Source organism: Mchenga conophoros, linkage group LG5 (assembly GCF_057382185.1).
Source record: "Mchenga conophoros isolate Kocher_MC1m ecotype Shallow Benthic linkage group LG5, M_conophoros_male_GT1.1, whole genome shotgun sequence".
In the NCBI taxonomy this organism is placed as follows: Eukaryota; Metazoa; Chordata; class Actinopteri; order Cichliformes; family Cichlidae; genus Mchenga; species Mchenga conophoros.
The window spans coordinates 1,471,023-1,488,199 of record NC_140530.1 but is presented as its reverse complement, the minus strand read 5'-3'; the positions used below and the strand labels follow the sequence as shown (position 1 = coordinate 1,488,199).

Sequence of the window (17,177 nt, the reverse complement as noted above, 5' to 3'; positions counted from 1 at the left end):
ACATGAACTTTCAGAATAAAACAGGAAACTAACAGACACAGTGAACCAGACAGGACACTGAACTTGACAGGCAGACTCATGAGCAGACACAATAACACCATGGACAGACAGAGGGAACACAGAAGTGGGAGCAGGCAGGCAAAGAACAGAAACCTAACAAATGGCAAAATCACAACAGAATACACACTCGGAATGAACAAAAGCATAAAGAAACACAAAACACTGAGTCCTCAGACTCAGGACCATGACAAATAAATTCCATTTGTGAATCATTGCACCAAAAGCTGCCACCATGTCACCGAGCTTCTTGCTGATGGTCTTGTCCATTCCAGTCTTATGTGGGTCTACAGTCTTGTGACATGCTTTGACAGCTCTTCGTCCTTGCCCATGGTGATGGAGAGGTTGGAATGGAAGAAAATGCTCCTGTGGACAGGTGTGCTTTATACATACACTGAACAAAAATATAAACGCAACACTTTTGTTTTTGCTCCCATTCCCCATGGGATGGACGTAGAGACCTAAAATTCATTCCAGATACACAATATAACCATCCCTCCCAAACAGTGGTCACAAATCAGTCCAAATGTGTGGTAGTGGGCACATCTGCTATATTGAGATAACCCATCCCACCTCACAGGTGTGCCACATCAGGATGCTGATCTGACATCATGAGTAGTGCACAGGTGTACCTCAGACTGCCCACAACAAAAGGCCACCCTGGAATGTGCAGTTTTGTCTCACAGCAAAATGCCACAGATGCCACAAGCAATGAGGGAGCGTGCAATTGGCATGCTGACAGCAGGAATGTCAACCAGATCTGTCGCCCGTGCATTGAATGTTCATTTCTCAACCATGAGCCGTCTCCACAGGCGTTTCAGAGAATATGGCAGCACATCCAACCGGCCTCACAACCGCAGACCTCGTGTAACCACACCAGCCCAGGACCTCCACATCCAGCAGGTTCACCTCCAAGATCGTCTGAGACCAGCCACCCAGACAGCTGCTGGAACAATTGGTTTGCACAACCAAACAATTTCTGCACAAACTGTCAGAAACCGTCTCAGGGACGCTCAACTGCATGCCCGTCGTCCTCATCGGGGTCTTGACCTGACTCCAGCTCGTCGCCGTAACAGACTTGTGTGGGCAAATGCTCACATTCGATGGCGTCTGGCACGTTGGAGAGGTGTGCGCTTCACGGATGAATCATGGTTCACATTGTTCAGGGCAGATGGCAGCTGAGAATGTCCCAGTTCTTGCATGGCCAGCATACTCACCGGACATGTCACCCATTGAGCATGTTCGGGATGTGCTTGACCGGCGTATACGACAGCGTGTACCAGTTCCCACGAATATCCAACAACCTCGCACAGCCATTGAAGTGGAGTGGACCAACATTCCACAGGCCACAATTGACAATCTGATAGACTCCATGCGACGATGTGTTGCACTGCATGAGGCAAATGGTGGTCACACCAGATACTGACCGGTTCTGGGTCCCCAGACCCCCAATAGCGCAAAAAACTGCACATTCCAGGGTGGCCTTTTGTTGTGGGCAGTCTGAGGTACACCTGTGCACTACTCATGATGTCAGATCAGCATCCTGATGTGGCACACCTGTGAGGTGGGATGGATTATCTCAATATAGCAGATGTGCCCACTACCACACATTTGGACTGATTTGTGACCACTGTTTGGGAGGGATGGTTATATTGTGTATCTGGAATGAATTTTAGGTCTCTACGTCCATCCCATGGGGAATGGGAGCAGTAACAAAGGTGTTGCGTTTATATTTTTGTTCAGTGTATAATGAGATTGGACGAGGAGTTTTTGTAATGGATTGACTGATTACAGTCTCTGTGCCACTGAGCCAGTCTGTGGGAACCAGAATTCTGGCTGGTTTGTAGGGGATCAATACTTGTTTCACTCAGTGACATCCACTTCAATATATAACCTTTATGTAATGTGCTTTTTCTGGATTTTTGGTTGATATTCTGTCTCTCTCCATTAAAATTGCACTACCATAAAAATTAGAGCTTGTTCATTTCTGTATCAGTGAGCAAACTTACAAATTACCGTCTTTACTGTCATAGAACAAGAACAATATTCTATGTAAGCATTCTACTTTTTTACTCCTGCTACTTTAATACTGTTTATTCTCTGGTCCAGCTGATGGTGGCCAGCTGAAGCAGTGACTCAGGAGCAACATCAAAGGCCCACAGGGAATAGTTATGGACAAAAGGCTTTTATATGGACACATGTGCACTTTGTATGTTGCAACAGGGAGGAAACGGAAGTCTGGGAACTGCACAGGTCTAGAGAAGCAGGGTCAAGGGGACAGACATAAGTTAGTCCAGGTGATTTTTTGCAGAGGATTTCAAAACGGATTTCCCCACGAGGGAAGACGCTGTTGAAGGGTAAGCAGGCAGGTTGTAGAGGTGAGTATAATAATCTAGCAGAGACTGGGCTGCAGAGCTGGTTTATTTATACTGCAGCTGATGAGGCTGACAAGGGAGTGGAGAGGCTCCAAGCACCACCCAAAGGCTTGTACAAGACCTCAACCTTTCCTAGGCTCAGAGAGTTAAAAACATACACAGTCCATTGGCAGACTATGGCAATCCTCCCTACTCAAAGGCCATCTACAGGCCGAGTACCGGACTGCACCACCTGAGACCTAGTGAAGTCTGTGATGAGGGAACCACAGATGAGGAACCTTCTCAGGTTCCTACCCTTCCAGGTGACGAGGTCGGTCAGAGGAGACATCAAGGGCTTATAGTCTCAGCCGGCATACAACACAGTAATGGCATGTGTAGAACAACTGTAGAACGGTAAAAGTTCACCAGCACCGACTGATTCCTCCTTAAACCCTTGAAAAAGTGCAGCTGCTGCTGGGCCGTCTCCACAACAGGGGTTGAAAGAGCCTCAGAGATGTGAGATCTTAAAAGGTTTGGGTCAAGGAAAAGCCAGAAGAGAGCATTGGAGTAAATTATGGGAACCACAAGATACAGACGTTTGGATCAATAAAGCCATCCATGGTTTTAGATTAATCTGTTTACAATTCAGCTCTGCTCAGCACCGAGGCTCATACACAAATGAGCTGTCACATTGGTTTACAGTGTTTGTACCTTTCTCTGTCCCGCTGTTGCTCTGGAGCATTTGATGCCTCACACACGGGGATGAGGCTTAAAGGAATAGCTAACACCAAGTCACACCTCTGTAAGTCAAACTCAGACCAGGCCTAAACACAAACACAGACACCACTGCTTACATCACTGGGTGTATGGGCAGCTCAGAGCAGTGGTTCATTGTTTCACTGGAGACAGGAAGATTTTTGTGTTCACACAGATAAGTACACAACCTCACAAACAGCCACTCAGAGCCACTACGCCATGTGCACATGCTGTGTCTCCTCTGCTTCAGTAATGCACATGGTGGACATGGATCATTCACCAAAAAGGATTGTTCACTTACTTGCAATCAGTCTCTAACTACATAACACACACACACTCTCTCCTGGTTCGGTGCTCTGTGTTGCACCACAAACAGGCCGAGCACAGCTGTTACTTGCTGAAAAACAACAGGAAGCTTTACTTGTAAATCCCCACGCCTCACTAAAACTGGAGCTGACTTCCTCACTAACCAACCACACGGATTAAAGTATTACTAAACGCACGTGCAGACTGTGTGGTGGATATTTGTACTGCCATCATATAACAGTTGAGTAATATACAGTCATGTGAAAAATACATCTTCTTTTAATTGTAGGGTTTTGTTTATTAGGACTGAATCAGGTCCTTAGACGATACTAAAACAGAATGAAATAGAACCACATGTTCCAATGGATAAAGATGCTTTCTCCTGGTAGATTTTCCAAAGAAGCCATGCTTGGTTAGTCTTTATCAAACTGTACTGTACCTTTGAACGTACTAAGATGTAGCCTCTGGAGTTCTTGCAGTTTCTCTGAGCGTTGTGTGACCTCAGGGTGACCTTGGTTGGTATGTATATCCTGGGAGGCTTGATTTCCATTTGTGCACGATCACTCTCACTGTTGAATGAGGGACTTTTATTTGTTCTGGAAATCGTGTTGTGTCCATGTTGGGCAGCACCAGTTGCATCACTAAGATTATTTCTGTGGTCTTTCCTTTTTAGCATACCAGAAAACTGCCAAACGTCGGCTTTTATACAGGTGGTCCCAGTGTACATGTCACGTATTGGTTTCTTCTGAACAGTTAGTCGAGTGCATTGATCAGCAGTACCTTATGTCACCTGGTAACAAGCAGAGAACTTTGGCATTTCTGCTTGTTAAACAATGAAAAGATCATTATCACAGTGTTAGTGTGTCCTTGGTGTCTGATGTGTTTAATATAAACAGCCTTAGCTTGCAATGGTGTGGTGAAATTGTGCTTTTTTACAAACACACTACAAAATAGACTAGACAGAGGTAGTTAAAAACAAACAAAATGTATACACACACAAGCTGTTATACGACAACATTGGGTAAAGAAATTGTACAGTGCAGTCCTGAGTGGACAAAAAGGAGAAAATACTGAGTAAAAGTCAAAATGTGGACGTTCTAAGCAACGTGAAGCAAAGTGCAACATTTAGCATCGACATGAAGCATGTGAACATGTGCGTGTGACAAATACAGGCTCATCATCATCATCATCATCATGTCGTCTCCACTGAAGTTTCAGCTCAAATGAAAAAGCAAAACATACGTCTAAACAATCAGACACTTTCAGAGAAAAACGTATAAATAATGTAAAACAAACAAAAAATCTAATTTGAGTTAGATTTTTTTCCTTTTATTATTTGGAGAGCTGCCAAGGCTGGACTGGGACAAAAAATCGGCCCGGGCATTTTGACTAGAGACCGGCCCACCAGGATAAAGATTGAAAACGTGACGTCATTCAGGGGTAAAACCACAAAGGATTCTGGGAACTCGTGGCAAGAGGTACTAGCTCACGCAGGCTTTCAATTGAAATCAGTTACACAGCGATAAAAAGAAACACAAAAATGGCAAGAAGCTGTTGTATTATTAACTTCAATAGCCGGTCGCATGACAGCCACGGGAAGCCGACGGGTAAAGAGATCGTTTTTTTTTTATCGGATTACGTCGTTGAAGAGAAATTTTTTAAGCCATGTTTCCGAAGTAACAAAGAGCCAACAGATGGTCTGGATATACCAAATATAACGTCCCAGAACACTCCAGCTCACAGGTTAGTCTGCTCCAAGCATTTCCACAAAGGTCAGTCTGCTGTTGTAGTTAATACGTCATTTTTCTTAACATAATTAGTGATATAGGTTACAAGCAAGTCTGGTGCTGAACAGAAATTGTCGCGCTATGCTCCTTTATTTATTGTGCATAAATAGTAAATTGTCCTGACACAATATTGCGTTTCGCTTCTGTTATTATGGTACATTGACAAAAACATATACTTTTATTCACAGGATAAAACAGGTTTTTTGTATCACTAATTGTCCAGTACGATTACAGCATACAATATTATTGTCACTGCTACATTTCTGTTATGCTACCAGAGATTATTTCCACTACTAATTAATTACCGTTGAGCTCAAAGGTCCTATTAATAAACGGTTAACGAATGTGTATTTATGAAGACGATTTGTGAGACTGGTAAACTTATGATACGTACGATGGTCTTTACTTTCTACACGGTGCATTTCAAGGTCCTGCACCCATCCGTCGGTAAACTGTACCTGGGCTTGTTGCAGTGACCTGAAGTTACTAAACTTCATGAGTGTATGCACTCACTCCAAGAAGCGTATGATTATAAATATGAGCGTGGTGAAAGTTGGGCAGCACGCTGACGTCTTTTGTCCACTCTGTGTGCTCATAAGGGTCTGACCCTTTCACTCCTTTGATTTTTTCCTCGTATCTTTTCTTTGTCTTTTCGTGGAGTCTGTCTTTGTATGGACCGGCATTGTTCTCCTTTTGTTTTGTACATTCCTTTTTTGTGCGGCAAAGAAAAAACAAGAAGGTATTGGAACCGGAGAATGAACGTTTTGCGGTGCTGCAAATGCTTGCATTTGATGCGGTACTTGGATTGTTTTGCCACGAGTTCCCGGCATGCAATGCGCGAAAATCACATGATTGCTAAACAAGGGGGAGGGTGCATCCGGCCTCCTCGGCTGTAATTGGTCCAGCCCAGAGTCGATCATGACCAATTGGCCAATCCAACACCTTTCATTATATATACCCTTACTCCTGAGGATGTTTTACCAGTCGGTGGTTGCTGGAGTACTTTTCTATGCTGTGGTGTGCTGGGGGAGCAGCACAGCAAAGAAGGACTCATCCAGGCTGGAGAAACTGATCAGGAGGGCTAGCTCTGTGGTCGGCATGAAGCTGGACACTCTGGTGACAGTGGCAGAGAAAAGGACATTAAAGAAACTGATGGACATTATGGACAATGCCAGGCATCCTCTGCACACGGCCATAAACAATCAGAAGAGTCTGTTCAGTGACAGGTTGCTTCTCCCAAAGACAAGAACTAACAGACTTAAAAACTCCTTTGTCCCACACGCCATCAGACTGTTTAACTCCTCTCTGGAGGGGAGAGGGAGGGGAGACAGGAGGACAAAGGAGGGGGGAACAACTAAGCTGTAGTGCCTCTTCACCTCACTGTGCAATACCTTTTGTGCAATACTTTTGTAAATAGTCAACAGTGCAATAGACTCAATACTTGAAATGTGCAATTCACTTGTATTTTTATTTTTATTCCTATTTATTATATTTATCCCCTTCGTATATTTTATTTATATTGTCTCTGTATTTATATATATGTGTGTGTGTATAACTCTGTAACTTCTGTCGGTGCTGTGCTTTTTTGGAAATCGAATTTCCCAGAGGAACCCACCCGAGGGATTAATAAAGTTCTATCTTATCATATCCTAAAAAAAAAAAAAAAAATCCATCGGCCCATAAAAACAAAAAATCTCCAGCGGCCCACCGGGCAAATGCCCGGTATGCCCGATGGCCAGTCCAGCTATGAGAGCTGCTGTTTATTTGTGGTTATATTTTGCCCGGTGTTTCCTGCCTCAGTGTGGTTACACATAGATAATGTCTGCTCTTGGAAAACAAGGTTATAAGAGATATAATTCTTTGATTTCTTCAACTAAATCTTAGGTTTTCATGGCGAAGAAATGGGAAGTTTTTCAATATTGGGAAAGATCCCAGGGTGACGATGCGAAAACGCTCGGGAACCCTGGAGATTGGCTTCCGCAGCGGAGGTCGGCCAGAGGACTACGAGGGAGAATACCAGTGTTTTGCCACCAATGACTTTGGAGTGTCTCTGTCCAACAAAATCCTGCTCCGGGTCTCCAGTAAGATCACAGAACACACTAATTGCTGTTTACATGTCATTCATTCATTTGTGATATGCAGAACACACCCCTTGAAACTTTGGAGTAATAAGTGGATTCATGGATGGTGACAGATATCTATCTGCACCAACAGCTCAGTGCTAATTGTATTTCTTATATTTTCAACTAGTAGCTGAATCCTGTTGTTCATATTTCCCCCAATCCTCCAGAGGCTCCTCTGTGGCCTAAGGAGGTGCTGGAGCCAGTATCTGTGACTGAAGGCTCCGCACTGGTTCTACCTTGCAACCCCCCACCAGGTCTGCCTCCTCCGTTCACCTTCTGGATGGACAGCAGTGAGTTTCAAACTCCCCCAATCACTAAACCCTCTTCTTTTTTGTAGCATGTGGTATCTGTTTCCTCGCTGTTAGAGAGACACTTGTAGGAATCTGAACCCAGACTGGCTTCACCTATCAGTCATTCATTCTTAGGGATAACCTGATTGCTTTGTTAAAGTTCTTCAGCACAGCTAGCTTGATGTATGAGGTGCATTTTATTTAGGACTCCTGTGTTTTTTCTGATTCCCGGCGCCTCGTGCTGCTCTGGTCCTTAGGCTTAGGCTTCTCTGCACAAGTTCATGCCACTGTTAGCTGACAGAGCAGGCCTCATGTTCAGCCATTAGCTGTTTTACAGCCAGAGGCAAGAAGCTATTTAGTTGAACAATACCAATTTTTATTCAGTCCAGTCTATAATTCTCTATGTAAAACTGAAACTGAAATATAGACTGGACATTTGTCCTGCTTGGAAACTGACATTGCTGTAAATGGCTGTTAACCTGAACTGACCTGTTCACCATAAAGCTTGTGACACAAACACAGTCATAAACAAACAACAGGAAGCCAGAGCAGACACACCGATGCATCATTAGGATTGCTGGCCCAGCTGCTGATTGGTCCTGGGGCTCTGTGTTAACAGTCAGATGGGTTATGTCACCCATCGCACACTTACAATGGGGGATGCTTCGCCTTGACATCTGTGTGGGTGTACTGGAGGATTGTCTGTAGTGACTGTAGAATAACACATCAGCATCCCACATAGCAGGCAGGTCTGGCCCAATTGTGGTTTGGTGTATGTGGCCCAGGCTCACAGAAAACAGCTCTGGCCTGGATCCAGCATCAAGCTGGCACTTCTGACTGTTTGTGAGTGTACACTTTATCCAAAACCTAGTGAGGGTTTACTCATGTTTACCACCGGGTGGCTGTAGCTCAGGCGGTAGAGCAGGTCATCTAGTGATCGAAAGGTTAGTGGTTTGATCCCTGGTTCCTCCAGTTTGCATAAAAGTGTATAAATGTAGTTAGGAAGCACTCAGTTTATGGAAAGGGTGTGAATGTGGTATGTTGTATAGAGTGCTTTGAGTAATCCAGGAGAGTAGAAAAGTGCTATGTAACAATCAGTCTGAACAGAGTTTCGTCATGTTACTTTTGCACTATTATGTTCTGGCACATGTTGTTATTACACGGCTTGATTAAGGTACACATTAGGCTGACATCTGGGCCCAGAGTTGAAACTGTTCTGGGCCAGCACAGGACCAGCAGTGTGTCTGCAACACGAGCCATGTGCTGGCTCGTGTGTGGGCCACCTCTGGCAAACCAGATCTGGGCCACCAAAGGGCCGTCATTGTTTGCACTATGTGGGCCATGTGTAAGCACATTGTGTGGGGCAGATCTGGGCCATACCAGTTTTGCTTGAGCTGATGTTGATTTGAGTTATATGTGAAAATAGAAGCAGCAAACTGTCTCCAGTAGCCCTGAAGAGATTGTTACTTCTGTGTTTGTAGGTTGACATTTTGGCTTTTCCAGAGATCACTTATGTGTCATGGTAATACTTCAAGCAGCTATATATGAATGACACAACAAAGCATATAATACCAAGCAGAGTCCATGCAACAACGAAAATATTGGGTGCAAATATTGGACCTAACAAAAAATTGTTGGAAAGATAACTTTGTCACACGTCAGGACGCTTTTAAGGAGTGACATCATTGTGTTTTAACTGAATTGGAAGTTTAAACGACATCAAAACGTTGGATAACCATCTGTTGCACTCAGTCTAGTTGAGAAATGTCGTCAAACTCTAGATCAAACATAGACATACTTGTGGCAAATATAGAAGTGGTCTGTATTTTAGTCCCAGCTGCTCAGATGACATGGCCCCTTTTTGCATTCTTTCACTGCAAGAGGAAATCTTGCATAGGTATTAAAAAATGGAAGGAAGGCACTTTGACTCAACCAGATTTAAAAATAAAGACATGTCTGTTTAATGACCTGGAAGGACCACTTTAGAGCCAAAAACCTGTTTTACATCTTTTCAGGTACACGCTGAGCTGCCCAGATCCAATCTAGCATTGAACATTATTGAACTTGCAGCTGATATATGAAATCCTAAACTTATCGATGTGGTTTCATTCCTTCTCTCTTATTCTTCATTTCTGTCTGTTCTTGTGACCTTGAGATATGAGTCCAATCCCTCAGGATAAACGAGTGTCCATGGGTCTTAATGGAGACCTCTACTTCTCCAATGTTTTGGCCCAAGATGCAAACACAGACTACAGCTGTAAAGCTCGCTTTCTGTTCACACACACCATCCAGGAGAAGAACCCATACAAACTCAAAGTTCAGACCAGTAAGTATGCAACACACACACACACACACACACACACACACACACACACACAAACACTTACACACACACACACACACACACACAAACATGTCATGCACGAAACCATAACCTTTGTGATGATTTCCTAATGCTGCCTCTGAAAGACCAGGGCCCTATTTCAGGAAGCCGGTTTAGAAAACTCAGAGTGAAAAACGATACTCAGGGTTGAGTAACCCCGAACTGTCCAACTCGGAATATTCGGTTTCAGAAAGGCTGATAACAATTAGTTCAGTCAACGCAGAGTTGCTTTAACCCCAAGTGAAGCGCGCGGACGAGGATACATAAAGCCCTGATAAGCGGAGCACAGAGTAAGCGAGTCACCATGGAGACGGAGGGAAAGAAGGCGCGGTCAATGTATTTTACAGCGCTTGAGGCCGAAATTCTGATGGCAGCATATGCCGATAACATGCAAATTCCGCGGAAAAAAGTAACACAGCCTCAGCTGCAAAAGCATGCATGGCAAAACAAAGCCGACAGAGTCAATGCGTGAGTGTTAATTTAAACATTGATCGAGGGATTTCCACCCATTTAACACGTTATTTTATCATATGTTATTTTATTTGTTATTTTATACATTTTATTTTGTGACGTGATGTGAGCGCAGGTGCAACCCAACAGGCCCCAAACGTTCCTGGCAGCAAGTAAAAATGAAATATAAAAATATAGTCCAAACAGGTAAGGTGTAATTGTATTATGAGCCATAGTGCTTGGTCTGTTTGTCCCATGTAAATCGATTGCAGTTAGAGGCTACATTAATTTTCTTTCTGTAAGCACTTATTGAAATTATCTGAGCACATTACAAGTACATATTTGCTTACTCTGTATGCTCAAATGTGACCCGTTATAGCCAACAGAAAAAAAGCGGAGGCCCGAAAAACAGGTGGGGGTCCTCCTCCACCACCACTCACAGAGGCTGAGCAGTTGGCCCTCAGCCAAAACAGTGGGCGCCCTGTGGCCGAAGGCATCTCTGCGGGGACATCCTCTGAGTCAATAACCCCGCAAGACACAAGTGCCTACATAGGGGGTAAATTCAAAATAATACATGATGTGCATACATCCTTTCTTCACAGTCACCTTTGCAGTGCTACTCATTCATTTGATAAACTCTTTACCATAATGAATTTGTTTGTAGTGAAGTAATTTTCCTACTGATTTTGCCTTGCCTCAGTCTTGGTTGTCTTTGAGAGCATAATGACAATGAAGTGTAAGGTGATTGGTATGTTTGTTAATTGCCATTTGGTCCCTTGTAAGTTATAAGTGACCTGTATAAACCTCATATTCTATCAGTTGATGGTGGTGGTGTACTGCATCTGGTGCAGCCTCCTGTTGAGCCAGACCAACATGCAGTTGTGAGTAATACTCCACAGATTATATGAGTTTACAGTAGAACAGCAATGTTGTCTATTTCTTTACTACAGGAAAATAATGAAGAAACATTGACAGCTGTTACAGAGGAGGAAGCAACAGAGATACTTTATGAGGTTTACATCTGTACACAATACTTTGTGTACAGGAAATACAGGCGACCAATAAAGCCAGTTGAACAAAAAATCTGTTTATTCTTCTTTCAACATGTTGAGGTGATGGGTCAAAGGAAATGATTGTGACATATGGTGTCTCTGACTGCGCTTCCATCTTGTATGTCCGTGGGAGGGTCAGGATGTTCATGGTTTGGATCACTGCTGATGTTTGGTTCAGAAGGACAGTGTTCTCCTCTAATTGTGGCAATGTTGTGAAGAATCACACATGCCACAATAATGTCACATGCCCTTTCTGGGGTGACCCTGAGTCTTTGCAGGCACTGGAACTGGGCCTTAAGCATTCCGATAGTCATTTCAATTCTGGCTCTTGTCCTGCAATTAGCCAGATTATATCGCTGCTGTGGGCCCGGTTCAGGGTCAGGGTAAGGGGTAAGCAAATAGGGTAAACATGGATACCCCCTATCACCAAGCAAGTAGCCAGTGAACTCTCCTAAGACAGAAGGGTACACTTCAGTTCAAATGTCCCTGAAGCAATTGGTCTTTATATATTTTACAGTATTCTCAACTCACCATGTCCAAATTTTGTGCTCAGTGTACATTCACGGAATATTTGTGAGTCATGGACAGAGCCTGGCCACTTGGCTTCCACATTTGTGATAATGTTGGCAGCATCACATATGATCTTCACAGTGCAGAGAACACAAATTAGCATCCATTACTATAATGAAATAATTTGTTAGTTTGACATGCTACAGGGAACTATGTACCTGCACATTAATGCTGTGGAAAGACTTCCTGTTCACATAGTCTCCTTCATTTACTGAAGGAGCAATGATTGGAATGTGAGTGCCATCTGTACACCTGGGAACCGTGAAAATAAATGTACAATTTAAGTAGTAGTCCAAGTATCACCACATCATAAATTAAGTTTTGTTCATCCTGATACCTGCAATTTTGTGGCACCCCTCTTTGATAAATCTTGTGGGTCTATGACCGGGGAACACCACAAACCAGTACAGGAGACGTTTCAGTGCAACTGTAACATTCCTGACTGCCCGACAGACGGTAGCCTTGGAAACGTGCTCAGCGTCACCAATATTATACAGAAAGCTCCCGTTTGCAAAAAACCGAAGTGCAATACAGATAATATGTACAGAACTGAGAGCATGTCCGCGATGTGTCACATGCGTAATATATGGCCTGAGGATGTTATTCACATAAATTATAGATTGTGCTGAGAAACGGTAACGTTCGCACAGAAAATCATCAGGAAATGATAAAATGTCCAAACGCGCTCTGATCACTCTCTCCCGGCGGGGAGCTCTGCGGAGAATTTGGGCTTCACGATCTACTGGCTCTTCAAGGAAGGGACACGCCATGTCTGACACTTCCTACAGTCAGGTTTCCGACAAAGAGGCGGGGACAGTCAGGGTTAGTTGTAGTAAACCTGCTAGGGGGCAGGTTAGCTTCACGGAGTGTGTCGTCATAGTGACTCACTCAGGCTTCAGCTGAACTCGCTTTGTGAAACCGAAAACCCAGAGTTTTCGTTAACTCAGGGTATACTTACTCAGTTTTTCCACTAAACCGGCTTCCTGAAACAGGGCCCTGATTGTGAAATGTTGGATCGTTCTTCCAACAGTTTGTTTGAACATTGTTACACTGAACATTGTTACACTGAACATTGTTACACTGAACATTGTTACACTGAACATTGTTACATTGAACATTGTTGTCAGGTTGTGTGAGTGTTTTTATGCAGATTGATGTGCCACTGTGTGTGCCTCTTGTTTCTAGAGGAGCCATACAATGACACATCTTACAATGCCTCTGAGCCCCACGGTGGTGAGTTTCCTCTTCCTATAAGGACAGCTCGGTTTCCTGTTCACCTCCTAAGGGTGTAACGTGGTGCTAACCTTCTGACTCACTGAAGCTCAGTCTAACCTCCTAACTGCTCTTTACATGTGTAGAAGTGGGTTAGTTTCATACTGAATGATACGTTTGGGTTGCTTTATTGTGTTTCTCTTAATGTTGGCTGTTTTTTAACTATTTTAATAATGATGTAAAGACAATAACAAGCTACAACCTAACTACCTATAGCTAAAGCAAATAACACCTATTATCCCATAGTGCCGAATGCCAAAATCTAGGATATAGATTTTAAGCTAGATTTTAGTTGTTTGTTGTAGTCAGTGTATTGACTGTAAGAGTAATATGAAGCTTAAAGACTTTGGTGACTACGAGGACCCACATGGATCAGAAACACAGAGGGTTGTATGACTGAGAGGAAGGCCAAACCCTGATGTGGCAGTATAGAGCACAATGCGTAGCAGCTTGAACATGACAATGCTTCTAACATTTCAGTAGTATGTACTATAGAAATAGAAGGTGGCAATAGAGGCTCAGTGAACAGATCTTCCATCACATTCCTGTGTCTGACTTTGTGCCCACCTCCTGTGTTCCTTGCAGTTTGCCACTCATTTAGTCAAAAATAGATATGATGCATATATTTAGTGATGTGGAGGGGGAAGCTGCTTGTAAAATACACTGCTGCACATTGAACCTGGTTAACAATGTATTCATTTCTTCAGTACTTGACAATGACTGTCTGAAATTTGAGAATGGAGTGCTTTGATTGGCCAGTGGCAGCCCAGTGTTTGGGTGGCTTTAGATGGACAGGTTGCTGATTGCCTCAGTTTCAAATCCACTAATGTAAACAAGAGACAGTTTTTAAACTAAGTTTGTAATTAATCACTTTTGAAAGACTTTCTCACCTGGAGATTAGATAGGTGCTGGAATATGGTGGCAGTGTGTTCTTAGTAATGGTACATGGGATGCTCTCCTTAACCAGAAACATCAATGAAGGTAATGACCAATAGACTGAAAACTCACACTCCTGAGATGGGAACATTGGAGCTCGTAACTGAGGAATGCTTTGAGAAAGACGTGTGGCTGTGGAGATCTTTGAGTTCCATTAGTTGTGAGCTTCAGGTGGGCCGACTGTTCGGTACCACACAGCTCCCGGTTTGGCCCTTTGACTCTGTCTGTGATTGGTTGGGGTGAGAGAAGGAAGACAGGATAAAGACATGCTGTGGAAGAGAGACAGAGGTTAATAACAGATATGATTCAATGCAGAGAGGTCTGTTAACACATAGTGAGTGAGAAAGGTGACTGGAAAGGAAAAACTCAATGCATCATGGGAATCCCCCGGCAGCCTACATCTATTGCAGCATAACTAAGGGAGGATTCAGGGTCACCTGGTCCAGCCCTAACTATATGCTTTAGCAAAAAGGAAAGTTTGAAGCCTAATCTTGAAAGTAGAGATAGTGTCTGTCTCCTGAATCCAAACTGGAAGCTGGTTCCACAGAAGAGGGGCCTGAAAACTGAAGGCTCTGCCTCCCATTCTACTTTTAAATACTCTAGGAACAACAAGTAGGCCTGCAGAGCGAGAGCGGAGCGCTCTAATAGGGTGATATGGTACTACAAGGTCATTAAGATAAGATGGGGCCTGATTATTTAAGACCTTGTATGTGAGGAGCAGGATTTTGAATTCAATTCTGGATTTAACAGGAAGCCAATGAAGGGAAGCCAAAACAGGAGAAATATGCTCTCTCTTTCTAGTCCCTGTCAGGACTCTTGCTGCAGCATTTTGGATCAGCTGAAGGCTTTTCAGTGAGTTTTTTGGACTTCCTGATAATAATGAATTACAGTCGTCCAGCCTGGAAGTAATAAATGCATGAACTAGTTTTTCAGCGTCACTCTGAGACAGGATATTTCTAACTTTAGAGATGTTGCACAAATGGAAGAAAGCAGTCTTACATATTTGTTTAATATGAGCATTGAAGGACATGTCCTGGTCAAAAATGACTCCAAGGTTCCTCACAGCGTTACTGGAGGCCAAGGTAATGCCATCCAGAGTAAGAATCTGCTTAGAGACCATATTTCTAAGCTTTTCAGAGCCGAGTAATAATAATGGATTGCATTTATATAGCGCTTTTCGGGACCCCTCAAAGCACTTTACAATTCCACTATTCATTCACTCTCACACACTGGTGGAGGCAGCTACAGTTGTAGCCACAGCTGCCCTGGGGCAGACTGACAGAGGCGAGGCTGCCATATTGTGCCATCGGCCCCTCTGGCCAACACCAGTAGGCGGTAGGTGAAGTGTCTTGCCCATGGACACAACGACCGAGACTGTCCGAGCCAGGGCTCGAACCGGCAACCTTCCGATTACAAGACAACTCTTGAGCCACGATCGCCCCAGTACAATAACCTCAGTTTGATCTGAATTAAATGGTAAATGGTCTGTATTTGTAAAGCGCTTTACTTGGTCCTAAGGACCCCAAAGCGCTTTACACTATACACAATCATCCACACATTCACACACACATTCACACACTGAATTAAGAAGCAGAAAGTTAGCGGCCATCCAGGTCTTTATGTCTTTAAGACATTCCTGCAGTTTAACTCATTGGTGTGTGTTATCTGGCTTCATGGACAGATAGAGCTGGGTGTCATCTGCATAGCAGTGTAAATGTATGCTATGTCTTCTAATGATACTGCCTAAGGGAAGCATGTATAATGTAAACAGAATTGGTCCTAGCACTGAACCCTGTGGAACTCCATAATTAACCTCAGTGTGTGAAGAGGACTCTCCATTTACATGCACAAACTGGAGTCTATTAGATAGATATGATACAAACCACTGCAGCACAGTACCTGTAATACCTACAGCATGTTCTAATCGCTCTAATAGGATATTATGGTCGACAGTATCGAACGCTGCACTGAGGTCTAGCAGGACAAGCACAGAGATGAGTCCACTGTCAGAGGCCATAAGAAGATCATTTGTAACCTTCACTAAAGCTGTTTCTGTGCTGTGATGAGCTCTGAAACCTGACTGAAACTCTTCAAATAAACCTCTGCAGATGATCTGTTAGCTGTTTGACAACTACTCTTTCAAGGATGTTTGATATGAAAGGAAGGTTGGAGATTGGCCTATAATTAGCTAAGACTGCTGGGTCTAGAGATGCTTTTTGAGTAAAGGTTTAACTACAGCCAGCTTGAAGGCCTGTGGTACATAGCCGATCATTAGAGATAGGTTGATCATATTTAAGATCGAAGAATTAATTAATGGCAGGACTTCTTTGAGCAGTTTTGTAGGAATGGGGTCTAAAAGACACGTTGATGGTTTGGAGGAAGTAATACTTGTAGTAAACATGACTATAGTGGTTTGAAAACATGAGAATATCATCCAAGTAGACAAAGATGAAGCAATTAAGGAAGTCCCAAAGCACATTATTTACCAACGCCTGGAAGACAACCAGAGCATTGGTAAGTCCACGTGGTGGGACAGGGTAGATGCCCCAGGTGAGTATAGAAGGTAGTCTTCCACTCGTCGCAATGGGATCGTAGATGTTTCGCAAAGATTGTGGCTCTTTGCAGAAGAAGTTAAAAGGGAGAAGATAACAGATGTAAAGGTTGTTTGTTTTTAACAATTCAAACCTCTAAAGTTAATGCAAGAAATCCAGCTCCCAGGAAATAGGACGAGGGTGGGATGATGTCAGCAGCTAATGAATGGTGGGTGTGTTTTTCCATTGGCTCGTGTTCTGATTTGGTGAGACTGTATAGGCAGCTTAGGGGCAGAGATCAGGCACCAGG

General features: G+C 43.5%; 1 protein-coding gene across 25 annotated transcripts in view; it reads left to right on the top strand.

The window, feature by feature from the left end:
- Positions 1 to 17,177, top strand: part of nfasca (neurofascin homolog (chicken) a) — a 165,538-nt gene that overhangs the window by 86,739 nt on the left and 61,622 nt on the right. For 22 of the 25 annotated variants that reach the window (XR_014892382.1, XR_014892385.1, XR_014892386.1 and 19 more), the window contains 4 exons: positions 7,145 to 7,341; positions 7,551 to 7,673; positions 9,829 to 9,999; positions 13,314 to 13,361. Coding sequence is in view for 20 of the 25 variants with exons in the window: in XM_085272790.1 (XP_085128916.1) it covers positions 7,145 to 7,341; positions 7,551 to 7,673; positions 9,829 to 9,999; positions 13,314 to 13,361 (539 nt within the window). In the remaining 5 variants the exon portion in view is untranslated. The remainder of the gene's footprint in view (positions 1 to 7,144; positions 7,342 to 7,550; positions 7,674 to 9,828; positions 10,000 to 13,313; positions 13,362 to 17,177) is intronic. The other 3 variants (XM_085272788.1, XM_085272802.1, XM_085272801.1) reach the window with 1 other exon arrangement.